The sequence below is a fragment of the Callithrix jacchus genome, chromosome 13 (genome assembly GCF_049354715.1).
Source record: "Callithrix jacchus isolate 240 chromosome 13, calJac240_pri, whole genome shotgun sequence".
Taxonomy (NCBI): domain Eukaryota; kingdom Metazoa; phylum Chordata; class Mammalia; order Primates; family Cebidae; genus Callithrix; species Callithrix jacchus.
In genome coordinates, this window is record NC_133514.1 from 32,011,917 (window position 1) to 32,039,835 (window position 27,919).

The window sequence follows — 27,919 nt, forward strand, 5'->3', positions numbered from 1 at the left end:
AAACCCCTACGACTGGCATCATACTTCCTGGTAAAAGGCTGGATGCTTTCTCCCTAAATTCAGGAACAAAGACAAAGATGTCTGCTCTCACCACTTCTCTTACTGGAGGTACTTAGCCAGGGGAATCAGACCAAAAAAAAAAAAAAAAAAACTGGAAAGCAAAAAGTAAAACTCTATTTACAGATGACATGATCCTATATATAGAAAATCCCAAAGACTCCACTAAAAAAATCTATTAGAATAGTGAGTTCAGGAAGGCCGCAGGATACATTATCATTACACAGAAGTCAATTATATTTCTGTACATTTGGAATGAACAATACACCAATAAAGAATTCCATTTAAGAATAAAATACTTAGAAATAAGCTTAACAAAAAAATGCAAAACTCATATTCTGAAAACTATACTTCACACCCACTAGGATGGCTATAATCAAAAAGTCAGATAATAAGTTATGACAAGGATATAAAGAAACCCTAACTCTCAGATACTGCTGGTGTAAATGTAAATGGAGTGGCCACTTTTAGAAAATAGTCTGGCAGTTTCTCAATCAGCACAGAGTCATCAGCAATTCCACTCCTAGATATATTGTACTCAAGAGCAATGAAAACCCATATCCATGTGAAAACTTGTATGCAAAAATTCATAGCAGAATTATTTTTAATTGTCAAAAGTTGGAAACAACCCAAATGTCAATCAACTGATAAAAACAATATGGTGCATTTATACAATGAAATAGTATTCCAAAAAAAGAAATAAAGTACTGATGCATGTACAACATGGATGTACCGTGAAAACATTGTTAAGTGAAATAAATCAGGCACAAAAAGTCCAAAAATTATGATTCTACCTAAATGAAATGCCCAGATTAGGCAAATAAGTACATTAGTAGTTGCTTAGAGCTGAGAGTCATAAGGGAACGTGAGGGAAAAGGGATATAATAGTTTCTAAAGGGCACAGAGTTCCTCCCTTCCTTCCTTCTTCCATGCTTCCATCCTTCCTTCCTTCCTTCCTCCCTCCCTCTCTCCCCCCCTTTCTTTCTCTATCTCTCTCTCTCTCACTCCCTCTCTCTCTCTCTTTCACAGTTTTGCCCACACTGGAGTGAAGGGGTGCCATCTCAGCTCACTGCATCCTCCAACCCCTGGGTTCAAGCAATTCTCCTGCCTTGGCCTCCCAAGTTGCTGGGATTATAAGGTGCCTGCCACCACACCCGGTAAATTTTTGTATTTTTAGTAGAGATGGGGTTTTATCATGTTGGCCAGGCTGGTCTCAAACTCCTGACCTCAGGTGATCCACCTGCCTTGGCCTCCCAAAGTGCTGGGATTACAGGAGTAGCCACAGTGCCTGGCACAGAGTTTCTTTAAAACGTGAGCTTCGGCTGGGTGAGGTGGCTCATGCCTGTAAGGTTTCACATGGTGAAACCTCGTCTCTACAAAAAAATACAAAATTAGTCAGGTGTGGTGGTGCACCTGTAGTCCTAGCAACTGGAGGTGGAGTCAGGAGGAGTGCTTAAGCTTGGGAGGTGGAGGTTGCAGTGGGCCATGTCATGCCACTGCACTCCAGCCAGGATGACAGAGTGAGACCCTGTCTCAAAAACAAAACAAAACAAAACAAAATATCTTGAGTTTCAAAACTGTGGTGATGACTGCACGTATTTGTGAATATACTAAAATCAACTGAATCTTACACTTTCAAATTAACTGAATTGACATACATCAACAATAGAAAATAAAACAGATATCATTTAAAATAGCATAAAATGTAAAATGTATAAAAATAAAACAAGGCTGGGTGTGGTGACTCACGTTTGTAATCCCAGCACTTTGGGAGGCCAAGGTGGGTGGATTACCTGAGGTCAGGAGTTTGAGACCAGCCTGGCCAGCGTAGTGAAACCCTGTCTCTACTAAAAATACAAAAAATTATCTCAGCGTGGTGGCGCATGCCTGTAATCCCAGCTACTGGGGAGGCTGAGGTAGGAGAATTGCTTGAACCTGGTAGGCGGAGGTTGCAGTGAGCTGAGAATCACACCATTGCACTCCAGCCTGGGCAACAAGAGTGAAACGCCATCTCAAATAAATAAATAAAACAAAAGACATGTAAGATGTTACAGAGAAAATTATAAAACTGAAATACATTAGAGATAAACGAAATGGGGAGAAATTGTTAACAGATTAGAAAACTCAATAAAGAAGACAATTTTCCACAAATTAGTGTATAATCAATGTCAATCAAAATTCTAATAGATTTGTTGGCAGACCTTGATAAGCTGATCCTAAAATTTCTATGAACAGTAAAGGAACAAAAACAAAAAAAATTTTTTTTAAAGATGAAGATCAGTTATATAGGTAATAGCATTTTTTTTCTCTCATACAAAGTCAGGTATTAGTATTTTTAATGAAGCTACAGTAACGAAGGCAAGACACTCATGGCAAAAGGATAGGCAAAGGGATGAAGAGAGAACTCACCAGGAGATCTCTGCAGCACCTGTAGCCAACTGATATATGACAGAGGTGGTATTGCAGTATAGATCAGTGGGGAAAATGGATTCCCCGATAAATTGACCTAAGACAACTGGGCAAGCATATGTAAACTAAAATAAATTGGGACTTTAAAAGAATCCTATCACACAAAGTCATTTCCAGGTAGATAAACCCAAAATGGGAAAACATACCCATAAAGTTTAAAGAAAACATAGAAAAATATCTTCATGCCTAGGAAAAGCATGCTTATGAAAGACACACATAGTAGCACTTTTCATAAAAAGACCTATATGATATTAAGAACCCTTGTGTTCATCAAAAAACACCGATAAAAATGAGAATACAGAGACACAAACTCAGAGAAAACACTCACAACACATAGAACTGACCCAATATCCAATATGTAAAAGAATTCCTATAAATCAACAATGAAATAAAAACAGCTCAATTAGAAAAAGTAGATAAAATATTTGACCAGGAATTTCAGAAAAATGGAAAACTAATGGCCAATATACCTATCAAAAAAGAGCCAAACTTATTTAGCATTTGAGGAAAAGCAAAATATAAAAGCAATGAAATGCTGCACCTACTCGTATAGCAAAAACATTGAAAAAGTCTGACAGCACTAAGTTTGGTGAGAACACAAAATCCTCAACTTTATTAATTAGGGAAAAGCAAATTAAAACCACAATGAAATAACATCAAACTCATTAGGCTGGCAAAAACAAAAATAAAAAGCATAACTTGTGCTGGCAAGAATGTAGAGTGATTATGTCCTCTGATGCAAACCACTTTGGAAAACCATCTGATGCTGTCTTTAAGTTGAACATTCCTGTCATAAATATATATTCTATGGAAAAATTCTTGCACATACGCAATGAGACACTTTTAAGAATGTTTAAAATAGAAATATTTGGAATAAGAAGAAGACTGGAAGGTGCCCAAATATCCTCAGTAGGATAGTGTAGAGTGTATTTGCACAATGGAATACTCTCTCCATTCATTCATGAAAATGAATAAACTACAGTCATACATATCAATAGGGAAGAATCACACAAACCTAATACTGAGGCAAAGTACCTGCAGTATGATTCTAGATCTATAAAATGTAAAACAGGTAAAATGCAATTATTTTACTTAGAGATTCACTACTTTTTTTTTTTTTTTAAGACAAGGTGTCAGAGAAGTGACGGCAGGGAGATGAAGTTGAAAGGGGCAATTAATTTCTTTCTTTTTTTTTTGATGAAGTTTTGCTCTCATCACCCAGGCTGGAGCGCAATGGCTTGATCTCGGCTCACTGCAACCTCTGCCTCCCAGGTTCAAGTGATTCAACAAAAGTTATTATTCTAAAAAAGAAGAAAAAAAAAAAAAAAAGAAAGACAAGGTCTCCCTCTGTTACCTAGGCTGGATGCAGTGGTACAATCTTGGCTCACTGCAACCTCCACCTCCTAGGTTCAAGTGATTCTCCTGCCTCAGCTACCTGCACAGCTCAGATTACAGGCACATGCCACCACACCTGGCTTATTTTTGTATTTTACTAGAGATGGGGTTTTACCATGTTGGCCAGGCTGGCCTCAAGTAATATGCTCTCTTCCATTTCTCAAAGTGCTGAGATTATACGTGTGAATCATTGTGCCCAGCCAGAAAATAATACTGAGAAATTTTAAGACCAGCACAAATGCTAATGAAGTACAATCATAAATATATCTTACCAGCTCTCTTAGGAAATCCTGTTGAAAGGAATCTCAAAGATGTCATAAGGTGTCCATTATCTACTTTTGAACCAACAAATTTTACTGTTACTACTGCATATGGAAGACATTGCCTAGGTTTATCTACAGGCTTTGAAAGGACACTGTATTCATAGAAGTACACCTGAAAGATAATTTGAAAAAGAACAGGTTCATGCTGATTAATTTTGGCAATCAAACTTGAATAAGCTCATATTTTTAAAAAGTCAATATAATTGCATATTATTTATCTACTTCCATTTAAACTTCTCCAGCTGCCTTGTTTAACCCTAATATTTCTGAAGATGTACAGAATTACTTTTTTCCCCCACATTTCTTTTCCTTGATAGGCTACCAATGTCTGCAGAAAAAGACACAATTCATTTTTAAATAAAAAATATTTTTTCATTAAAAGTTAAATGTTTTGCATACAGTCTCAACTATTGTATTTTATTTGGTAGGAAAAATTAGGAAAATAACAATAGGTAATATGTTTTACGTGTGGGATTATGGATATACTTTCATAGAGAAGATTTATCTTCATTTAATCATAGTATGATTATACATAATCCAAATATAAATTTAATATTCTGTATAAAATTTTATTCTTTTTTTTCATGTCTGCTTCTTAATTCCTTCAGCATATTCTGTATAAAATTAAAGGTCCACAAAATATCTATGGAAATGTGACAGATTACTATTTCATCTAATGACTAATACATAAGCCTTTCCTTTTATCCTACTTTTGTAAGGTACAAAAGATCAAAATATTGTTTCAAAACAGCCTTGTTTTCTAAAATTAACATTATTTATTATTGATAAATCTTAACTAATATATTTTTGGGCACAATGTGGTATTTTGATACATGTATACAATGAATAGTAATTAAATCAAGGTTAATTAACATGTCCATCACCTCATCCATCACTTTTTATGGTGAGACACTGGAAATTTACTCTCAGCAATTCTGAAATATGCATTATTATTAACTATGATCACCCTGCTATGCAGCCTTGTTTAAAAGAGAAGTAGGTATATTTTTGAAAGTTAGTAATTAATCTATGTAATATCTAAATAAAAGTAGCCACTGTACTTTGAACAGTTAAATGTAAATTTTCAAACTTCTTCACTAATATTCTCATACAACAAATATCAAAATAGCTTTCACTGTTTGCTTAACATATTATATTGAACGAATTAAGAGATTTTCATTTAATATTTTGGGAATTAAATCTAACACAATGTGAAACATGTACTTCAAGAAATCAAATGAGCCATTAACATTAACATACTGCTGAATTGTAGGCTTGTACTTGTATGGTATCTTTCAAAGAAGGTGCATTTCTTGACATATGGCAATCAAAGTTAGGAGAAGGATCCAAAGAAACTTTATTTTTATCCATAGAAGGTTGGATTTTCTTCACTTTTCCAAAGAGAACCTAAAAAAAGAAGCCCCCCCCCACAAAGTAAGTAAGAATATACCAAAACACTTCTAAACTGTCACACTTCAAACATAAAAGGCTAACACTGTTTTGTTTTTCTAAGACAGGGTCTTACTCTGTCGCCTAGGCTAGAGTTGCAGCCTCAACCTCTCAGACACAAGTGATCCTCCCACCTCATCCCCATTGAGTAGCTGGGACTACAGGTGCGCACCAACATGCCCAGCTAATTTTTGTACGGACTGGATTCCACCATGTTGCCCAGGCTGGTCTTGAACTCCTGGGTCAAGCGATTCTCCCGCCTTGGCCTCCAAAAGCAATGAGATTACAGGCATAAATCACTGTGCTAGGCCCTGATTTTTTAAGTAGAAGAAACCTGAATGGAAAGATAATCCATTTTCTAGATGAAAGGGACGATTTAACATAGTAATTATGTCAATCCTTCCCCAAATTAAACTATAAGATTAGAATAATTCCAATAAATATTTCACAGAATCTACTTTTTTTTTTTTTTTTTTTTTTTTTTGAGATGGAGTCTTATTCTGTTGCCCAGACTGGAATGCAGTGGCGTGATCTTTGCTCATTGTAGCCTTCACCTCCCAGGTTCCAGCAATTCTCCTGCCTCAGCCCCCTGGGTGGCTGGGATTACAGGCATGTGCCACCATGCCCAGCTAATTTTTGTATTTTTAGTAGAGATGGGGTTTTGCCATGTTGGCCAGTCTGGCCTCGAACTCCTGACCTCAGGTAATCTGCCTGCCTTGGCCTCCAAAAATAATGGATTTACAGGCGTGAGCCACTGTGCCCACTGAGAATCTACTTTTAAAAATGGGTTTTAACTTAACAAATGTACTTGGAAGACAAAAACAAGAATAGCTACAAAATAAAAAAAAAGTCTAAGATAGCAATTGAGAATGATGGAACAGAACAAGTGACTTGCAACTCCAGATATAAAAACATTTTTTAAAAGGATGGTACTACAAGAAAAAGCAGAGAAAAGATCAAAACGAACAAAAAACAGAATGAAAGAAAAAGCTTGAAGTAAGCTCACACATATATTAAAAATACTAAAAATACAGTATATTAATGATACCATTTAAATAAGAATTAATGATTCAATTAATGATGTGGGACAACAGAAAAAATTAAATTCTTTTCTTAACATGTTAAAGATTTAAGTATTAAAAACATAATGAAAATACTATAGAAAGAAACATAGGCCAATATTTACTCAATCTTAAAGTGACAAGTATTTTCTAAGAATATGTGCCAAAAAATATGAACCAAAAACATAAGCTTCATAACATCATAATATTCTAAAACTTCTGTCTATAAACAACAAATGATTTAAAAACTAAAACCATGAACATAAGTGACAGTATTTTATTACTTTTATTTTTAATAGATTAGCACATTCATTCAACAGTCAAAAAATACTAAATATAAAGTTGCATTCTGAATTGCATTTTGGAACAGAAACAAACATGAATAGAAAAATATCACCCGGCATGCAAAGAAACAGAAAATTATAGCCAATTCAAAGGAAAAAAATAAACAGAAATTGTCCCTGAAAAAGACCTGATGGCTGATCTACTAGACAAAAACTTTAAAACAACTGTCTTACAGATGCTCAAAGAACTAAATATGTGGAGATAGTAAAAGGCAATGCATGAACAAAATGGAAATATCAATAAAGAGAAAACTTTAAAACAACCAAAAAGAAATCCTGTAGCTGCAAAGTACAGAGGCTAAAATGAAAAGTTCACTAGAGGGGTTCAAAGGCAGATTTGAACAGGCAAAAGAGAATAAGCGATTTCAAAGACTGGAAAATCAGAATTATTGAGTCTCAGGAACAGAGAGAGTAAAACTAAAAAAAAAAAGGGAACAGAGCCTAAGGGACACGTGGGACAATATCAAGCAGACGAATGTGCAGACTCTGTCGGAGTGTGAGGAAAGATAGAGAAAGGGCAGATAGAATATTTGAAGAAATGAAGGCTGAAAACTTCCCAAATCTGATGAAAGATGTATATATTAACATCCAAAAAATAGAAGGATCGCTGGAGCTGGGAAGTTTGAGGCTATGTCCACAGGGGGAAAAAAAAGAAGAAAGTTTTTACTGTAGCCAGCAAACTATCCTTCAGAAATGAAGGAGAAGCTGAATGACTGACCTTCAGCAGGGCTGCAGTTCCCATGTTCTCTCGCACGGGTGTCACTGGGCTATTGGTGTGGACCTTGCAGCCGTGATGGATTCAAGTTCAAAATACGGCAACTTTGAAAGATATTACCAGGTGACTAAAGTCCATCAAAAACATCCAGAAAATTACCAAGTCTATGAAAACGGTAGCAGCAGCAAAATATGCCCGAGCTGAGACAGAGCTGAAATCAGCTCGAATATATGGATTGGGATCTTTGGCTCTGTATGAAAAAGCTGATGTCAAGGTGCCTGAAGACAAGAAGAAACACCTCCTTATTAGTGTGTCCTCAGATCGACGAGGACTGTGTGGTACTATTCATTCCTTCACTGCTAAACAGATGTAAAGTGAGGTTGCCACACTAACAGCAGCTGGGAAGGAAGTTATGCTTGTTGGAATTGGTGACAAAATCAGAGCCATACTTTATAGAACTCATTTTGACTAGTTTCTAGAGACATTCAAAGAAGTGGGAAGGAAGCCCCCTACTTTTGGAGATGACATCAGCCATTGCCCTTGAATTACTAAATTCTGGATATGAATTTGATGAAGGCTCTATCATCTTTAATCAATTCAGGTCTGTCATCTCCTATAAGACAGAAGAAAAGCCCATCTTTTTGCTTAATACCAGGCAAGTGCTGAGAGCATGAGTAGCTACAGTAATATTGATGCTGATGTGCTGCAAAATTACCAAGAATACAATCTGGCCAACATCATCTACTACTCTCTGAAGGAGTCCACCACTAGTGAGCAGAGTGCCAGGATGACAGCCAGGGACAACATCAGCAAGAATGCTTCTGAGATGATCAACAAATTGACAATGACATTCAACAGTACCTGTACCAAGCTGTCATCACACAAGAGTTGACTGAAATTATTTCTGGTGCTGCAGCTCTGGATTAATGAAAATCAAGTTCCATCCTCAGACAAGAGGTAAAGAAGGAAAATTCAGCCAGCTGATTTTGTTTTAGCTTACCGCTGTCTTTGTCAGAAGAAACCGTTCCTCCATTGTTTGAATTACTGAAGACAGCAAGATATTTGTAAATTATCTTACAATAAACAACTTAAGGAAATAAAAAAAAAGAAATGAAGGAGAAATACTTTCCCAGACCAAAAAAAAAAAAGAAAAAAGCTGAAGGAATTTATTGCTACCAGACCTGTCCTACTAGAGATACTAAGGGAGATCAAGCCAAAAGAAAATGATGCTAATATGATTGTTATACTAATATTGTAATTATGGCATATAAACCACTTGTATGTTTTTTAAGAAGACTAAATGAAAAAGCTTAAAAATAATAACCACAATTTTTAAGAGATAAGCAATATACATAATGCAAATTTTGATTATAAAAAATTCAAAATGTGAGAAGAAAAGGAAATTAGTGTTACAGGTTTTTTCCTTTGCAATTAAAGTTAAGTTGTATCAGTTTTAAATAACTTGTTATGAATGCAAAATGTGTTTTGTAAGCCTTACCATAAGAAAAAAGCAAAAATACTAAAAATAAAAAGCAATGAATTAAAACATATTACCAGAGAAAATCAACCACAAAGGAAGACAGAAAGAAAGAGTTGCAAAACAACTAGAAAACAAGTAACAAAATGGCAGTAATAAGTCCTTACCTATCAATATCAATAACAACATCATAAAGAACAAAATTCTATTAACACCAAAAGGAACTAGAAAAGCGAGAGCAAACCAAACCCAGAATTAGTAAAAGATCAGAGAAGAAATAACATTAAAACTAAAAAAGTACAAAAGATTATTGAAACAAAAAATTATTTTTTAAAAAAGGTAAACAAAATATACAAAGAAAATAAGAACAGATGACCCAAATAAATAAAATCAGAAACTAAAAGGAAACACAACTGAAACCACACAAATACAAAGGATCATTAGAGACTAGTGTGATAACTAAATACCAATAAATCGGAAAACCCAAAATACATTCCTGGACTTCCAACCTATTTGAGACTGACCATGAAGAAACAGAAAACTTGAATAGATAAACAATGAGTGACAAGATCAAAACAGTAATAAAATCTTCTGACAAACAAAAGCCCAGGTCCTGATGGCTTCACCAGTAAATTCTAACCAACATTTAAAGAATAACTAATGCCAATTCTAATCAAAGTATTCCAAAAAATTGAAGGGGAGGAGATACTTCCAGACTCACTCCACAAGGCCAGTATTACCTTCATGCCAAAACCAAAGATAACAAAAGAAGCTATGAGCCAATATCCCTGATGAGCAGAAATGTAAAAATCCTCAACAAAATAGTAGCAAATTGAATTCAAGAACATATTAAGAATATCATTCATCATGACCAAGTCGGATTCATAGCAGTGACGGAAGGATGGTTCAACTTATGCAAATCAATAAATGTAATAAATCACATCAACAGAATCAAGGACAAAAACCATATTATCATTTCATTAGATGCAGAAAAAGCAATAAAATTGAACATCCATTCACAAAAAATCTCAACAAATTTGCTATAGAAGGAACATACCTCAAAACAATAAAACTCATGTATGACAAACCCACAGTTAGTATCATACTGAATGGGGAAAAATTGAAAGCCTTTTCACGATCTAGAAGAAGAAAAGGATGCTCACTTTTACCATTTCTATTCAATATAGTTCTAGAAGTACTAGCCAGAGCAATTAGGTGAGTGAAAGAAATAAAGTGCATCAAAACTGTAAAGGAAGAAGTCAAATTATCATTGTTTGTAGAGGACATGATCTTATATTTAGGGAAACCCAATGTCATTAAAAAAAACTTATAACTGATAAATTCAGTAAAGTTTCAGGGTACAAAATCAACAAACACACATCAGTAGTATTTCTATATGATAATATTGATCAATCTGAAAAGGAAATCAGGAAAGCAATCTCATTTACAACAGCTACAAATGCTGCACTCTGAGATTGTACCACTGGACTCAGCCTGGGTGACAGAGTTAAGACTCTGTCTCAAAAAAAGGAAAGGAAATGGAAGGGAGAAGGGAGAAAGAAAAAGGGAGAAGAAAGAAAAAGGGAGAGGGGTTAAGGGGAATGGGAAAGAAGGGAAAGGGAAAGGAAGGGAAGGAAAGAAACACTTATTACAGGATATTTGGAAAATGCTAATTTGAAAAACTAGAAAGTACAGAAAATTATATCATCATGATCCAAAGATCATCACTAATAACAAGTGCATTTTATATCATCTTGATGATATCTCATTTTCTTAAATTTAAAAAGTTAAACATGATTGTGTAAACATTTTCCTGTATCTTAAAAAATCCTCCATAAACTGAACTGCAACAGATACTTCTTATTCCAGAGACAGAATATATGATAAGTTCATAATACATTATTGCTGGACATTTACATGGTGGCTATTTTTCTCTACTATAAACAAAGCTTTGACACACACACGCAAAATAGTTAAGAGGTCCCATATACCCTGTGCTCAGCTTTTCTTAACGTTAACATCTTATGTAGCCATAGGAAAATTATAGAAGAATTTAACACTGATGCAATACCATTAACTAAAATAAACTGCAGGAGTTTAAAAATAACTAGCTTAAACCAAAATTATTATAACATAATGCTTTGGATGAGGGTACGTAAAACACTATAGTACTTATTTACGATAGAAACAAAAGAGTAAAAGAGAGGCAGGTCAATTAGAACAGAAAACTATGTACATTGAGTAGAGAAAGATTAAGGCTGCGTTTGCTTTTTCTTTTTCTTTTTTGCTTCTGCTTTGTGCTGTACACCCAGGTAAAGAGGAAAGAGGAAAATTTTGAATAATGATAACAAAAATAATAAATATAATTATTACTTATTTAATATACTGTAATTTAAAAACACTATCAATTTATATTGAAAGGGTCAATTTATATGTTCAGGTCAATTTAAAGCCAACTGTCCATATACTTTATTTTAAGCTACCTACCTTAAAAATTAAAATACTTTCTACAGTAATGCTTCGACTGTGAGAATAATTCAAGGCAATATCAACATGTCTAAACATGTAAATTCCAAGAAGAGGATTTCCTAGTATCTTCAATGTAGATGCTCTGGTACTTATTCCATTCTGATATATCTCTGCCACATCACTCTGACGAAGTGCTAAAAAGCAGAAATGTTCTTCGAGTTCTCTGCAATGTCTTCCACTTTCACGCATCTCTGACCTAAAGTAAAACAAATAATGTACACAGTTAAAGATAACTGATAAACATCAATAATATTTTCAAGAAGATACATATTTCCACTGACCATAGTTAGAAAGCAAGAGAAGTACTGATGATATTCAGAGATACTACACTGTGGTGATAAATTAGGCTGAAAATGATCTTAGGAACAAATTCAGGAGTACCTATCCAAGATTTATGAACATTATCATCATTCCTGGTATAAAATAACAGGGGCTAACATTTCTTAAATCCTGCTAATGTAACCAGTACAAAGTCGTAAGCAATACACATGCATCTTCTCATTACATTCTCAAGCTCCTAAGAAGTTTTTATAGTTTATTTTGTTGCTGTTAACATTTTTAAAATGAGGAAAGTGAGGTTCAGAAAGTTAAATCTTGCTGAAGTAGGAAAATAACAGAGTTGGAATTATACACACCAACTCTTGTCTGTCAGGTTCCAGAGCTCAAGTTCTTGTTAATTGTGTTATGGAGGGAAGAACGTGCATTTTCTAGACAAAATATCTTGTCTATATTATATATCTCTACATATCTGTAGACACAAAAATATACACACATGCACACATATAGTCAATTATTAGGGACATTCTCCATTCCTCAGGATTTAGATAACAGCTGGGAGAAACAGGCTAGTATTTGATTACAGAATCCTATCTTAAGCAAAAAAATTAGGAATCATCCTCAGAAAAGATTGTAATCTGAAGTATAGATAACCCTCAATTCTACCACTTCTATTACAAGACCCATTTAAACATAGTATAATATGTTAACAAAATATATATCCCTTCCCTAAAATTGACAGATTAGATATCCTATATGGCTTGCTCAGGAGTAGAAGCAGCAGAAATTGCCACACCAGGTGGTACAATAAAAGTGGTTCAGACACTAGGGTCCAAATGACTATCTGTAATGGAGAATTTACAGAATCTAGCAAAGGAATGTATATACCACAAAAGGAAAACTGTTCTTGAGAACGTTATACTTCCAAGATTTATTTCCTGAAACACCACTCACAGAATTTGTTTAAACTATAACATGGACTTAATATATTAATACTTACCTTATTTTCAAGAATGACTCATCATTAATGGTAGACTGGGCCACAAAACATATGGTAACAGTTATAAGCAAGATTAGATAATGATCTGATTAGATAATGATCACCTCTATTTCCTGGCAATGTCAGCCTTAACTTTTGGCTCTACAAATCAGCATTTGCTGCTCTTGGTTTCAACTTGACATCAGTAGATTCTGTGAACCACTAAGATCTCTGTTCCCTGCTAGGGTTTAATTCTCATAGAAGAGGAATAATGCTTTCTCTCATTTTTCTGACTTTTCTGTAGGTTTTTCTTGGGATTTAGAAAAACATTAACTTTCTGAGCAAGCCCTAGAAGGAATTTCCACATGGAAAGGTTAACAACAATAGAAGAAAGAATAAGAGGGAGGGAGGAAATTGAAGAATACTGTTCTAAGATTCTTACATCACACATAAAAGTAACATTTAAAAGTACACCAGAATAAATTAAAGACGTATTATGTAAATCCTATAGCAGAGTTTTTCCACAGTGTCACCAGGGATATTTTGGGCCAAATTATTAAAAAAAAATTTTTTAACCTATTCATCTTCCTGATACCACTACATCATCATAAGTGTTTCAGTGGAATGAAAAAAATGTAACAATAAAAATCTGATCCAGGGCCACAAAATCCCATGTAAATTGAAATAGAAAATATTCCCTGGAGTTTTGCATTGGTAATTACACTACTAACACATTTTATTTTTTAATATGTCTTAAGAATTATATTTGAAAAAAACTGGGCCTAAATATGTTAATAAAAATGACCTATAAAAAAGTTAGTTTTCGATCTGTTTCTGGCTTTAAAATTGCATACGTTTGGCTTTTCAAATTTATTCAGACGACAGGCTCTAAGTCATCATTTTAAATGACAGAAACTCTTGAGTCTTAAGACTTCCATTTCAGAAACAATAGGTAATATGAGCCTGAAGAGTCTTTTCTTATTTAAAAAAATTATACATATATATTTTATTGCACTTTAGGTTCTAGGGTACATGTGCAGAACATGCAGGATTATTGCATAGGTACATACATGGCAATGTGGTTTGTTGCCTCCATCTCCCCTGTCACCTATATCTGGCATTTCTCCGTTATCCCTCCACAACCTCCCTACCCGTCACTTCCCTCCCCGATTCCCTCTCAACAGACCACACTGTGTGATGCTCCCCTCCCTGTGTCCATGTGTTCTCACTGTTCAACACCCGCCTGTGAGTGAGAACATGTGGTGTTTGTTTTTCTGTTCCTGTGTCAGTTTGCTGAGAATGATGATTTCCAGATTCATCCATGTCCCTACAAAGGACACAAACTTACCATTTTTTATGGCTGCATAGTATTCCACGGTGTATATGTGCCACATTTTCCTTGCCCTGACTATCATCAATGGGTATTTGGGTTGGTTCCAGGTCTTTATTATTATGTGCCACAATGACATATGTCTGCATGTGTCTTTATAATAGAATAATTTATAATCCTTTGGATATATATCCAGTGATGAGATTGCTGGGTCAAATGGAATTTCTATTTCTAGATCCTTGAAGAATCACCACACTGTCTTCCACAATGGTTGAACTAATTTACACTACCACCAACAGTGTAAAAGTGTTCCTATTTCTCCACATCCTCTCCAGCATCTGTTGTCTCCAGATTTTTTAATGATCGCCATTCTAACTGGTGTGAGATGGCATCTCGATGTGATTTTGATTTGCATTTCTCTAATGACCAGTGATGATGAGCTTTTTTTTTCATGTTTTTTGGCCTCATAAATGTCTTCTTTTGAAAAGTGTCTGTTCATGTCCTTTGCCTACTTTTGAATGGATTTGTTTTTATTTTTCTTGTAAATCTGTTTTAGTTCTTTGTAGATTCTGGATATCAGCCCTTTGTCAGATGGGTAGATTGCAAAAATTTTTTCCCATTCTGTTGGTTGCCAGTTCACTCTAATGATTGTTTCTTTTGCTGTGCAGAAGCTCTGGAGTTTAATTAGATCCCATTTGTCTATTTTGGCTTTTGTTGCCAATGCTTTTGGTGTTTTAGTCATGAAGTCCTTGCCTATGCCTATATCCTGAATGGTTTTGCCTAGGTTTTCTTTTAGGGTTTTCATGGTGTTAGGCCTTATGTTTAAGTCTTTAATCCATCAGGAGTTAATTTTAGAATAAGGTGTCAGAAATGGGTCCAGTTTCTGCTTTCTGCACATGGCTAGTCATTTTTCCCAACACCATTTATTAAACAGGGAATCCTCTCCTCGTTGATTTTTGTCAGGTTTATCAAAGATTAGATGGTTGCAGATGTGTGGCATTGCCTCTGAGGCCTCTGTTCTGTTCCATTGGTCCGTATCTCTGTTTTGGTGCCAGTACCATGCTGTTTTGATTACTGTAGCCTTGTAGCATAGTTTGAAGTCAGGTAGCATGATGCTTTCAGCTATGTTCTTTTTGCTTAGAATTGTCTTGGCTATGCCAGCTCTCTTTTGGTTCCACATGAAGTTTAAGGTGCTTTTTTCCAGTTCTGTGAAAAAGGGTCATAGGTAGCTTGATGGGGATAGCCTTGAATCTATAAATTACTTTGGGCAGTATGGCCATTTTCCCAATATTGATTCTTCCTAACTATGAGCATGGAATGTTTTTCCATCTGTTTGTGTCCTCTTATTTCGTTGAGCAGTGGTTTGTAGTTCTCCTTGAAGAGGTACTTTACATCCTTTGTTAGTTGTATTCCTAGATATTTTATTCTCTTTGTAGCAACTGTGAATGGCAGTTTGTTCTTGATTTGGCTCTCTTTAAGTCTGTTATTGGTGTATAGGAATGCTTGTGATTTTTGCACATTGATTTTGTATCCTGAGACTTTGCTGAAGTTGCTTATCAGTTTCAGGAGATTTGGGGCTGAGACAATGAGGTCTTCTAAATATACAATCATGTCGTCTGCAAGTAGAGACAATTTGACTTCTTCTTTTCCTAACTGAATACCTTTTATTTCTTTTTCTTGCCTGTTTGCTAGAACTTCTAATACTATATTGAATAGGAGTGGTGAGAGAGGGCATCCTTGTTTAGTGTCAGATTTCAAAAGGAATGCTTCCAGTTTTTGCCCATTCAGTATGATATTGGCTGTGGGTTTGTCGTAAATAGCTTTTATTATTTTGACATACGTTCCATCAATACCTAGTTTATTGAGAGTTTTTAGCATAAAGGGCTGTTGAATTTTGTTGAAGGCCTTCTCTACAGCTATTCAGATAATCATGTGGTTTTTGTCTTTGGTTCTGTTCATGTGGTGGATTACATTTATAGACTTGCATATATTGAACCAGTCTTGCATCTCTGGGATGAAGCCCACCTGATCGTGATGGATAAGCTTTTTGATGTGCTGTTGCAATTGGTTTGACAGTATTTTATTGAAGATTTTTACATCTATGTTAATCATGGATATTGGCCTAAAGTTATCTTTTTTTTGTTGAGTCTCTGCTGGGTTTTTGTATCAGGATGATGTTGGTCTCATAGAATGCTTTGGGAAGAATTCCCTCTTTTTGGATTGTTTGGAATAGTTTCAGGTGTGGTACCAACTCCTCTTTGAATGTCTGGTAGAATTTGGCTGTGAACCCATTTGGACTGGGCTTTCTTTTTGGTTGGTAAGCTATTATTAATTGCTGCCTCAACTTCAGCCCTTGTTATTGGTCTATTCAGGGTTTCAACTTCTTCCTGGTTTAGGCGTGGGAGGGTGGAAGTGTCCACGAATTTATCCATTTCTTCCAGGTTTACTGGTTTGTGTGCATAGAGTTGTTTGTAGTAATCTCTGATGGTAGTTTGTATTTCTGTGGAATTGGTGGTGATATCACCTTTATCGTTTTTTATTGCATCCATTTGATTCTTCTCTTTTCTTATTAATATGGCTAGTGGTCTCTCTATTTTGTTGATCTTTACAAAATAACTAGCTCCTGGATTTACTGTTTTTTTTGTGTGTGTCTCTATCTCCCTCAGTTCTGCTCTGATCTTTATTTCTTGTCTTCTGCTAGCTTTTGAAATTTTTTGATCTTGCTCCTCTCTAACTCTTTCAATTTTGATGATAGGGTGTCAATTTTACATCTTTCCTTGCTTCTCATGTGGGCATTTATTGCTATAAATTTTCCTCTAGACACTGCTTTAAATGTGTCCCAGAGATTCTGGTATGTTGTGTGTTCATTCTCGTTGGTTTCAAAGAAGATCTTTATTTCTGCCTTCATTTCATTGTTTATCAGTCAATATCCAAGAGCCAGTTGTTCAGTTTCCATGAAGTTGTGCAGTTCTGAGTTAGTTTCTTAATCCTGAGTTCTAATTTGATTGCACTGTGGTCTGAGAGACTGTTTTTATAATTTCTGTTCTTTTATATTTGCTGAGGAGTGATTTACTTCCACTTATGTGGTCAATTTTAGAGTAGGTGTGATGTGGTACTGAGAAGAATGTAGATTCTGTGAATTTGGGGTGGAGAGTTCTGTATATGTCTATTATATTTGCTTGGTCCAGATCTTAGTTCAAGTCCTGAATATCCTTGTTAATTTTCTGTCTGGTTGATCTGTCTAATATTGATAGTGGAACGTTAAAGTCTCCCACTATTATTGTGTGGGAGTCTAAGTCTCTTTGTAGGTTGTTAAGAATCTGTTTTATGTATCTGGGTGCTCCTGCATTGGGTGTATATATATTTCGGATCATTAGCTCTTGTTGCATTGATCCTTTACCCTTATGTAATGCCCTTTGTCTCTTTTGATCTTTGTTGGTTTAAAATCTATTTTATCAGAGACTAGGATTGCAACTCCTGCTTTTTTTTTGCTCTCCATTTGCTTGGTAACCCTTTATTTTGAGCCTATGTGTGTCCTTGCATGTGAGATTGGTTTTCTGGATACAGCACACTGATGGTTTTTAACTTTTTATCCAATTTGCCAGTCTGTGACTTTTGATTGGGGCATTTAGCCCATTTACATTGAAGGTTAATATTGTTATGTGTGAATCTGATCCTGCCATTTTGATGCTGGCTGGTTTTTTTGCCCATTAGTTGACGCAGTTTCATTGCGTTGATGCTTTTTACCAGTTGGTACATTTTTGGAGTGGCTGGTACTGGTTGTTCCTTTCTATGTTTAGTGCTGCTTTCAGGAGCTCTTGTAAGGCAGGCCTGGTGGTAACAAATCTCTCAGCAATTGCTCGTTCGTAAAGGATTTTATTTCTCCTTCGCTTATGAAGCTTAGTTTGGCTGGATATGAAATTCTAGGTTGAAAGTTCTTTACTTTCAGGATGTTGAATATTGGCCCCCACTCTCTTCTGGCTCGTGGGTTTCTGCCAAGAGATCCACTGTGACTCTGATGGACTTCCCTTTGTGGGTAACCTGACCTTTCTCTTTGTCTGCCCTTAACATTTTCTCCTTCATTTCAACCCTGGTGATTCTGACAATTATGTGCCTTGGGGTTGCTCTTCTTGAGGAATATCTTTGTGATGTTCTCTTTATTTTCTGGACTTGAATATTGGTCTGCCTTCCTAGGTTGGGGAAGTTCTCCTGGATAATATCCTGAAGAGTGTTTTCCAGCTTGTATTCATTCTCTCCATCACATTCAGGTACACCTATCAAACTTAGATTAGGTCTTTTCACATAATCCCGTATTTCTTGGAGGCTTTTTTCATTTATTTTCACTCTTTTTTCTCTAATCTTGCCTTTTCATTTCATTTCATTGAGTTGTTCTTCAATCTCTGAAATCCTTTCTTCTGCTTGGTCGATTCAGCTACTGAAACTTGTATATGCTTCACGAAGTTCTCGTGTTGTGTTTTTCAGCTCCATTAAGTCATTTATATTCTTCTCTAACCTGTTTATTCTTGTAGCATTTCATCAAAACTTTTTTCAAGGTTCTTAGTTTCTTTGCATTGGGTTAGAACATGTTCTTTTAGCTCAGAGGAGTTTGTTATTACCCACTTTCTGAAGCCTATTTCTGTCAATTCATCAGACTCATTCTCCAACCAGCTTTGTTCCTTTGCTGGTGAGGAGTTGTGATCCCTTGGAGGAGGAGAGGCATTCTGGTTTTGGGTATTTTCATCCTTTTTGTGCTGGTTTCTTCCCATCTTTGTGGATTTATCTACCTGTGGTCTTTGTAGTTGGTGACTTTTGAATCTCTGAGTGGATGTCCTTTTTGCTGATGATAAAATTATTTCTTTCTGTTTTTTAGTTTTCCTTGTAATAGTCAGGCCCCTCTGCTGTAGGACTGCTAGAGATCCACTCCAGACCCTGCTTGCCTGGGGATCATCTGCAGTGGCTGCAGAACAGTAATTGTTGCTGCCAGTTTATTCTTCTGTTATCTTCGTCTCAGCCTGAGCTCTTTGGATATACGAGGGTCACGGAGCTGCCTGAGAAGACAGTCTATCCCTTATAGGAGCTCATGTGCTAAGCTGTGAGCTCTGTTGTTCTGTTCAGAGCTGCTGGGCAGGTATGTTTAAGTCTGCTGCAGTGGAACTCATAACCACCTTTTTTCCCAGGTGCTCTGTCCTGGGAAAGTGAGGCTTTATTTATAAGCTCCTGATGTGCTGCTGTCTTTTGTTCAGAGCTGCCCTGCCCAGCAAGGAGGTAGCCTAGTTACAGTCTGCCAGCATAGGCACTGCTGAGCTGCCATGGGCTCTGCTTAGCTGCTGTGTGAACTTCCTTGTAGTCTTGTTTATAGAGGTATAGTTAGAACTGCCTCGGTAATGGCAGAATGCCTCAGTAGTGATGGAATGCCTCTGTAATGGCGGGTGCCCTTCCCTCAACAGAGTGAGACCATTCTGGGTCCAGCTGCACTTACTGTGAAACTCTCAATCCAGAGCGTTTCAGATTGCTGTTCTTTGTGTGGGTGGGACCCACTGAGCCAGATCATCTGGCACCCTGTTTCAGCCCCCCTTTTTTCAGTTGAATGGGTGGCTCTGTCTCCTAGGCATTCCCGGCACCAGTTGAAATGGCCGCCCAGATTTGTGTGAGTTTTTGTTTGGAGACCCGCTGCACTGGCTGAAATAGCCATGTTGGAAACTTGTGATGCTTTTCAGCCCAGGAATCTCCTGGTCTGTGGGCAGTAATAACTCATTTGGAAATGTGGTGTTCACTCACCTTCTGTGTTGTTCTCACCGGGAACTGCACTCCAGAGCTGTTCCTATTTGGCCATCTTGGATCCTAAATGGAGTCTTTTCTATACACAGTAACATGTAATTGGAACTGTGCCCCCAAGAGTTAAAGAAACCACTGACTAGCAGAAATTCTTAGGCTTGCAGGATGGCATATAAGAAAACTTACTGAAATACTCACACTCCCTCCATTTGTAACAATATTGGCCGAAACCATGTGGAACCAATATGGCCAAATGAAGTTTATACAGAATGAGCTTGCTGACATCACAGCCTGAATCTCCACTGTGTGTTTTATACAAACTCCCCCTAAATTTGCACATGAGCCCCATGAGGAGGCATGAAGAGACAACTGTGCATGTTCAAGGACTTTCTATACCTCCCTTTCCTTCCACCAATCACCTAACGATCCCAGGATCTACCCCCCAAACCATTTCTAATAAAACTACTGCTTTAAAGCTAGCATGGGTTAACAGATTTGAGCTTGACCTCCTGTCTCCCTGTGAGTCTACTTTCAATGAAAGCTTTTCTTTTCTCAAAAACCAGGTATCATGGTATTGACTTCTAGTATATCAGGCGGGGAGTTTCATCTGCTTGATAACATAATTGGGTAAGAATCTGAAGAACTAGCATAAACAAAGTACTCTTTTACCAAGAGGCATTAATAAGCATCAGATTCTATGCTAAAATAATATTCATATTATCTTAAATTTAAAAAATACATAAGAGTAATTTTCTAGAAATATTTCCCCATATTTTTCTGCAGCAATACTAATGAGAGATAAATGTCAAAGTCTGTTACCTCTGAACCCTGCATGTACTTTAAGCTCTGGGGTAGAAAGCTCAAAATCAACACAATACTCAAGTCTTAGAATTGTGAGTCATACTCTTGATTGTGGGTTTTCCATTTTGGTCATTATTTTTTAACTAATATTTTATTAAATATTAAATACACGTAAAAGACAGATGAGAAAACTCATATGAGAGAGAAGGTGAGTGGAAGAAACAGGATTGGAATCTTGTATCTGAGCTACCATGCTGTCTCCCTATTGAAGCCAACTACAACAAAGTATAGTGCCATGGCCGGAATGCCTATGTCATAGTTAATTACATCATTTAGAATAGATTCCAAGACAACCTACATATAGCAGGTAATTTTTTGTTCAGTAAATGAAACTCTGGGAAGTATTTTATCTCTACGTTTAAGTGGAAACACAAGTTCATACAAAATATTTAGCTATGGGGCAGGGAGTGCCTAAAGCAGAGATTTAAAGTATTCAAGCAGGTATTTTTTTATAATAAAGAAAATAAAGTTATTTCTTTGGAGATCTTTAAAGAGAACTTAGTAATTTTCAAATCCATCCGATTGCTAGTGGTAAGAACTCAGTATCCAGCTGGCCCAAAGTGCAATATAAGAACTGAAACACTGACAGCTAAGAGAAACTGTGATTCTACAATATTTAGGAAATGTGATAATGCCACACAACTCCAGAGATAAGACTTTATTTCCTATTGCTGCGACAACAAATTCTCATAAACTTAATAGATTAAAAGGCATAAATGTATTATTTTAGTTACATAGATAAGTTCAGACATGACTCTCATTGGGCTAAAATCAAGGCATCACATCTGTCAGGATTGTGTTCCTTTCTGAGGTTCTATGCGAGGATCTATTTCCAAGTTGGCAGAATTGAATTACCAGCAGTTGTCGGACTGAAGTCCCCATTTCCTTGCTGGCTGTAATACAGCACAGGACATTTCCCAGCTTCTAGAAATTATACACAATCCTTGGCTCATAACCTCCTTTTTTCATCTTCAAAGCCAGCAAAGGGAAGCTGAATCCCCTTCATATCTCTTTTTTCTTTCATCTCTGCTCTCTGATCCATTCTTCTGCCTCCCTCTTCTGTTTTTAAAAGCACCTGTGATTAAACTGGGCCCACCTAGATCACCCAGGATAATCACCTATCTCCAGGTCTGTGACCTCAATCACACCTGCAAAAACCTTTCTGCCATGTAAGGTGATATATTAACAGGTTCTGGGGATCAGGATGTGAACATCTTTGGTGGAGCATTATACTGCTTACCACAGGCAGATTCTGAACTTGGCCCCTCAATGATATTAGGAATTTGTTCCCCCCACCCCACTCACACTCTCCCTCTGCTGTGCACAGCTTTATCTTTATCCACATCCAGCTCCCATCACAGTCGCAAATGGGAAGCTGGTAGCATAGGCTTCCTTGCTCACAGCCACCAGAAGAGACACAGACTTCACCTCCCCAGGATTTCCAAGTAAGTCTTATGCTATGTTCTATTTAACTATAATGACTAGGCTTATACTTCAATAGATTCATAAAGCAAGGGGAATTAGATAAAAAAATGGTTAGACTAATTTTAAAAGATGATCTAGAATTGTTAGGAAAACTGTAGTAAACTATGGTCTAATCATTTGGCTACCCTTCTTCATACACACCCTTCTTCTCACACATATACTTTCAAAAATGCTCATTCACACAAAGCACTTTCAATCCACCTCACAAGGAGGGAACAACCCAAAGTCTCACTGAATTACTACACATCCAACTCCAGATCCATGATAACCACATGGAAAAAATGCCTTCATTTCCAATAGATCTGGATATACATCTAAATAACCAACTTTCATTTAGGTGACATATGGCTAAGTTTAAATTATCTACACCCAAAATACAATGTTGAAGGAAAAAAAAGAATACAATTAAATTCTAAAAAGTAAAGAATGCTAACAATTGTCTGTATTAACTTGTTATCCTACTGTAAAAAAGTAGCTGGGATTCCTTGCTCTCAAAATTCCAAAATCTAGTAACCATAGCAGGAGATCTTATTAAGAAAATGGTTGAAACTAAGAATGTCTGTCTCTTGGCAACAAGCCTCTGGGACCGCCCCATCAGCCAAGGCCCTGTATCTATAATGAACTTCATGTACTGATTTTCAATTTGAAACTATCAATTTCTACCCCCAGATTGCATTTAAAATATTGTCATGTGCCATAGTAGACATTTTTGTTAATGACAAACCAAAAATACAATGGTGGTTCCGTAAGATTATAATGGAGCTGAAAAATTCCTATTGCCTAGTGATAGGTGTCATAATGTCATAGCGGAATTCATTACTTTCATGTCTGTGGTCATGGTGGTACACTGCCAGTCATATAAAATAATAGCACATATGATTATGTACAGTACATAGTACTTGATAATAATAAATGACTATGTTGTTTATGTATTTAGTATACTATAATTTTTATCCCTAGAGTATATTATCTCTCCTTATTAAAATAACTTAACTGTAAGACAGCCCCAGACTAGTCCTTCAGGAAGTATTCCTGAAGAAGGCATTGTTATCACAGAAGATGACAGCTTCATGCATGTTACTGCTCCTGAAGACCCTGCAGTGGGACAGATGTCGAGGTGGATGTCAGTGATATTGATGATCCTGACCCTGTGAACATTTAGACTGTGTGTGTGTGTCTTAAATTTTTTAATAAAGAGTTCTAAAATTTAAAAAATAAAAAAATAGAAAAAAAGTATATAGAATAAGGATAAAAATATTTTGGACAGCTGCACAATGTATTCGTGTTTTAAGGTAAATGTTATTATAAAAGGGTCAAAAAGTTAAAACTTTTAAAGTTTATATGGTAAAAGTATTATAGTAAGCTAAGGTTAATTATTGAGAACATTAAAAATACATTTAGTGTAGCCTAAGTGTACAGAGTTTATAATGTCTACAGTAGTAATAGGCTATACCATATAGCTGAGGTGTGTAGTAGGCTACACCATCTAGGTTTGTGTAAGTCTACTCTATGATGTTCACACAATGACAAAGTTGCCCAATGATGCATTTCTCGAAACATATCCTGTCATTAAGCAACATGAGACTGTGTATCTTTACTGCATAAACTTGAGTAGTTCCACATACCAGGCTGAAAATATTTAAAAGGAGGTATTCCAGAAAGACTTTAGGCAACAAATTTGTGCTTTACCACATCCTTATCCCCTGTTAAACCTCATTCCTTTTAAACCCATATTCACCCTAACTTTGGAAAAGATTAATTCTCTACTTCAAGCTAATCTTGCGAAGCTGAACTGTGAAACTGGCCACAAACAGACTGAATCTTTTTTTTAAATCTGAGTTTTCTATGATTTAAAAAATGATCTTTCTTGAGTCTAAGGCAGAATGGTCAAGGCACTCTAAATATGCTGAGTTTTTGGTAGAATTTTTCTCAAAAACTATAGCCTCATGAAACACATGATCTGTGCCCCAAGGTACAGATTATCACCAATTTTCCATTTGGGAATACTGGTGAGGGAGTCCTCATTGCCCTCTTCCCTTGAAGTAAATCTATTTTTAGAATCTCTTACCTACAAGCACCCCTTTTTCCAGTACCAAATTCAGTTCCAATTGGGTTATCACTGACTTCAAGTACACAAACCCATTCAAACTGGCTTGTGTTGTCAGACTCAGTTTTACGCTTTGAACACAAAAACAAGTAAGATAAAACTAAAAATATACTAGGAGAATGAGACACAAATCAATATACTGTGGTGAGCACCATAAAATGAGTATAAATAACTGCAGAAAACATTGAGTTTTTGTCTAATTGGGCGAATAGCTAAGAAAACAATAAATCCTATACATGTTGGTCATTCAGAATGCTCTAACATGTCTTATCACTGGGTACTTGTTCTAACTTTTCTGTAACACTAACAGGGAGAAATAACTGGTTTCAAAAGACCAAAAATTTACTATCCAAAATAAGCAAAACCAAAGAATAGTGTCAGGAATTCATTTATGATCAAACTGTTCCTTCAACTTGGAAGTCATAGAATATACCAATCCTTTTCACCTACAAAGCTGTACTTTTTTAAAGGAAAGACAATATGCCACAACAAATTCTGTCATTACCATCAATTCCAAATTTCCAAACTGACATCAAGTATGGCAGCATGTTTGAGTCAAGAGGAATCAACTGTAAAATAAACAAGCCAAAACACTCCAAAATGAGTTCTACATGTGGGTCTATCAAGTTCTAGTTAAAGTTTATGTTAAACAGTGAGAAATGGCAAACATGACAAGTTAGAAGAAAACAGAAATGCCAAATTGTGCTCACACAAAATCTATACCTATAAATACAAAACGTTTATAACAACAACTTTGCATATGCTCTTATTCTTTATCAAAATGACAATACTGTACCTTCCAAAAAAAAACTGGAGACGTAATTTAACAAATTATGTGTCAGAAATGCCATCAACATAGAAAGAATAGTTCTAATGGAATAGCTGGAAACAGCTGGCTACAATCCTCCCAAATTAAAACATCAACTCAGTATCTTAAGGGTTCAAGAGTAAATAGGAGTTACTTTTTGATTACTTCAATTGCTGTTACATTATTCAGGAGGTATGAGGAATCTACAAATTGGCTGCTTAATAAAGGTGCTGATACATGTTTCTGAAAAATTTATCAAGGTTAAAAAATTGGAAGAGGGTGTACAAAATCTGACCACATAATTACTTAAAACTTACTAATCAAATCTCACACTTAGCTTTCAATGTTACAAAAGGGTATGAGAACATAACAAAATAATCTGTGTTTTCTTAGTAATAACTTACTAAATCTCAAATGGTAGAAGTGAATTAGCATAAAACTCCATAGTAAAAAACATAACAAAACAGTAACTTACCTCTTAGCAGTAAAATTTTTTTCCAGCTCCTCATTGTGAATCAGTTTTGTATCCCCAAACTGCCATAATGACTGCAGATCACAGCTTACATCAAGCCTGCACTGGTTAAGAGTATCATGTATAAAACTATACTCTCTACTATTGGTGCAACAAGGTGACAAGTAAACTAAAGGTAGAAAAAGAGAAAACAGTTGTGTTTAAAATGACGTTATTGGACATCTGTAGAATGACAACTGTGTATCTTATATAAGACACAAAATAATCAAGTACTGAAATTTTCATTAACAATATAAGTTAACAATTTATATTTAGAGTTCTACAACAGTAATATAGACCTCGTATACTTGATATAAATGAAAATATGAACCTTGATATTCTCCACATACCCATTAAGAGTTCTTAAAAGTTGACACATACAGACATGACAGTCCTAGAATTTTCAACTTAAGATGTTGCAACTCTGACTCTACAATGAGCATCATTACACAAACCTGGCAGCTACTGTTAGTGCATGAGTATTTGCCAAGTAAAGATAAGGCAATCTACACATTAGAAAACCATCTGGTTATTTTGATCTGCAAAAGTACAAGAACATGTGTGTAAGATGTTGCCTGATATAGTGGCATGTGAAAGAGGAAACAGACTTTGTTTTTTTTTTTTTTGAGGCAGAGTCTTGCTCTGTTGCCCAGGCTGGGGTGCAATGGTGCAATCTCGGCTCACTGCAACCTCCACCTTCTGGATTCAAGCAATTCTCCTGCCTCAGCCACCCGAGTAGCTGGGACTACAGGTGCACACCACCATGTCTGGCTAATTTTCTATTTTTAGTAGAGACGGGGTTTCACCATGTTGGTCAAGCTGGTCTCGAACTTCTGACCTCGTGATCTGCCTGCCTCAGCCTCCCAAAGTGTTGGGATTACAGGCATGAGCCACTGCACCTGGCCAAGGAAACAGACTTTCTTAGGACAATGAGCATCTCCAACATTGCTGTAGTAAATAGATGCATAAAAGGATAAAACCCTGTGGAAGTGAACTCAGAGGAAAGCAAGGAGCAAATACAAATGACTCTTGCTATTTTTGATAGCTATATTCTACAAAGTTCCCATCAATACTGAGTCACAAACACTATGTCACATACTACTGTTCTTGGGGGAAAGGAAATGGTTAAGTTCCTGTGGGCATCTGGTCAACTTTTTTTTTTTTTCCTTAGAGACAGGATGTTGCTCTGTAGCCCAGGCTGGAGTGTAGCGGTATGATCATTTCTCATTGTAACCTCTAACTTCTGGGCTCTAGTGATCCTCTTGCCTAGTCTTCCTGAATAGCTGGGACTAAAGGCACAGGCTCAACATGCCCAGCTAGTTTTTCTTTTATTTATTTGTAGAGATGGGGTCGCTATGTCGTCCAAGCTGGTCTTGTAATTCCTGGGCTCAAGTGATCCTCTCCAACCTTGGCCTCCCAAAATGCTGGGATTACAGGCAAGAGACCATCCTGTTCAAATTTTTGACCACCAAAATTCCATTTGCATTATATAGATTCTTCTGCCAACATCCTTATAAAACAAACCAATCTCAGCAGTGTTGAAAATGTGTTCTTTCATTTTCCTATGTGACATTGAGCAAGTTATTTAAAAAAATTCTTCCTTAATGTCTTGATCTGCAGAACCCACCTGCCTGCAAGTTCATTTTTCCATGTTGCATCTATCACCTTTTGAAATGTCTGAGTCAGCCAGCACTAGCTAAAAGGGTTTAACATTTTCCTGACTTTAGGTAATAGGACCTAAGTTCCTCTGGCTTTTAGCTTCACAACAATGCTGTCAACTATGTTTTTTAAATTAGCCATAATGTAATCTCAGCAATCTATAAATTTAGCTGCTTTTCTATTATTCCCATAGTTTCATCAGGTACTATAAATGTTACTTTAGCACTTTTTGGTAAGGCCTCATGTACAGATTGGCAAGTTTGTTCCTCCTCTCCCCGGATGTACATTAACATTGAACTCAGGCCTGAG

At 36.2% G+C, this 27,919-nt stretch overlaps 1 protein-coding gene and 1 pseudogene across 1 annotated transcript in view; one reads left to right on the forward strand and one right to left on the reverse strand.

The window, feature by feature from the left end:
* The window catches only part of TEX15 (testis expressed 15, meiosis and synapsis associated), a 69,503-nt gene that overhangs the window by 23,738 nt on the left and 17,846 nt on the right, over positions 1-27,919 (reverse strand). Inside the window, exons 3-6 of the mRNA XM_035270244.3 lie at positions 25,916-26,081; positions 11,778-12,015; positions 5,505-5,651; positions 4,194-4,356 (exon numbers count right to left, since the gene is read on the reverse strand). Of these exons, the coding sequence (XP_035126135.3) occupies positions 4,194-4,356; positions 5,505-5,651; positions 11,778-12,015; positions 25,916-26,081 (714 nt within the window). The remainder of the gene's footprint in view (positions 1-4,193; positions 4,357-5,504; positions 5,652-11,777; positions 12,016-25,915; positions 26,082-27,919) is intronic.
* Positions 7,839-8,800, forward strand: LOC100395883 (ATP synthase F(1) complex subunit gamma, mitochondrial pseudogene; annotated as a pseudogene).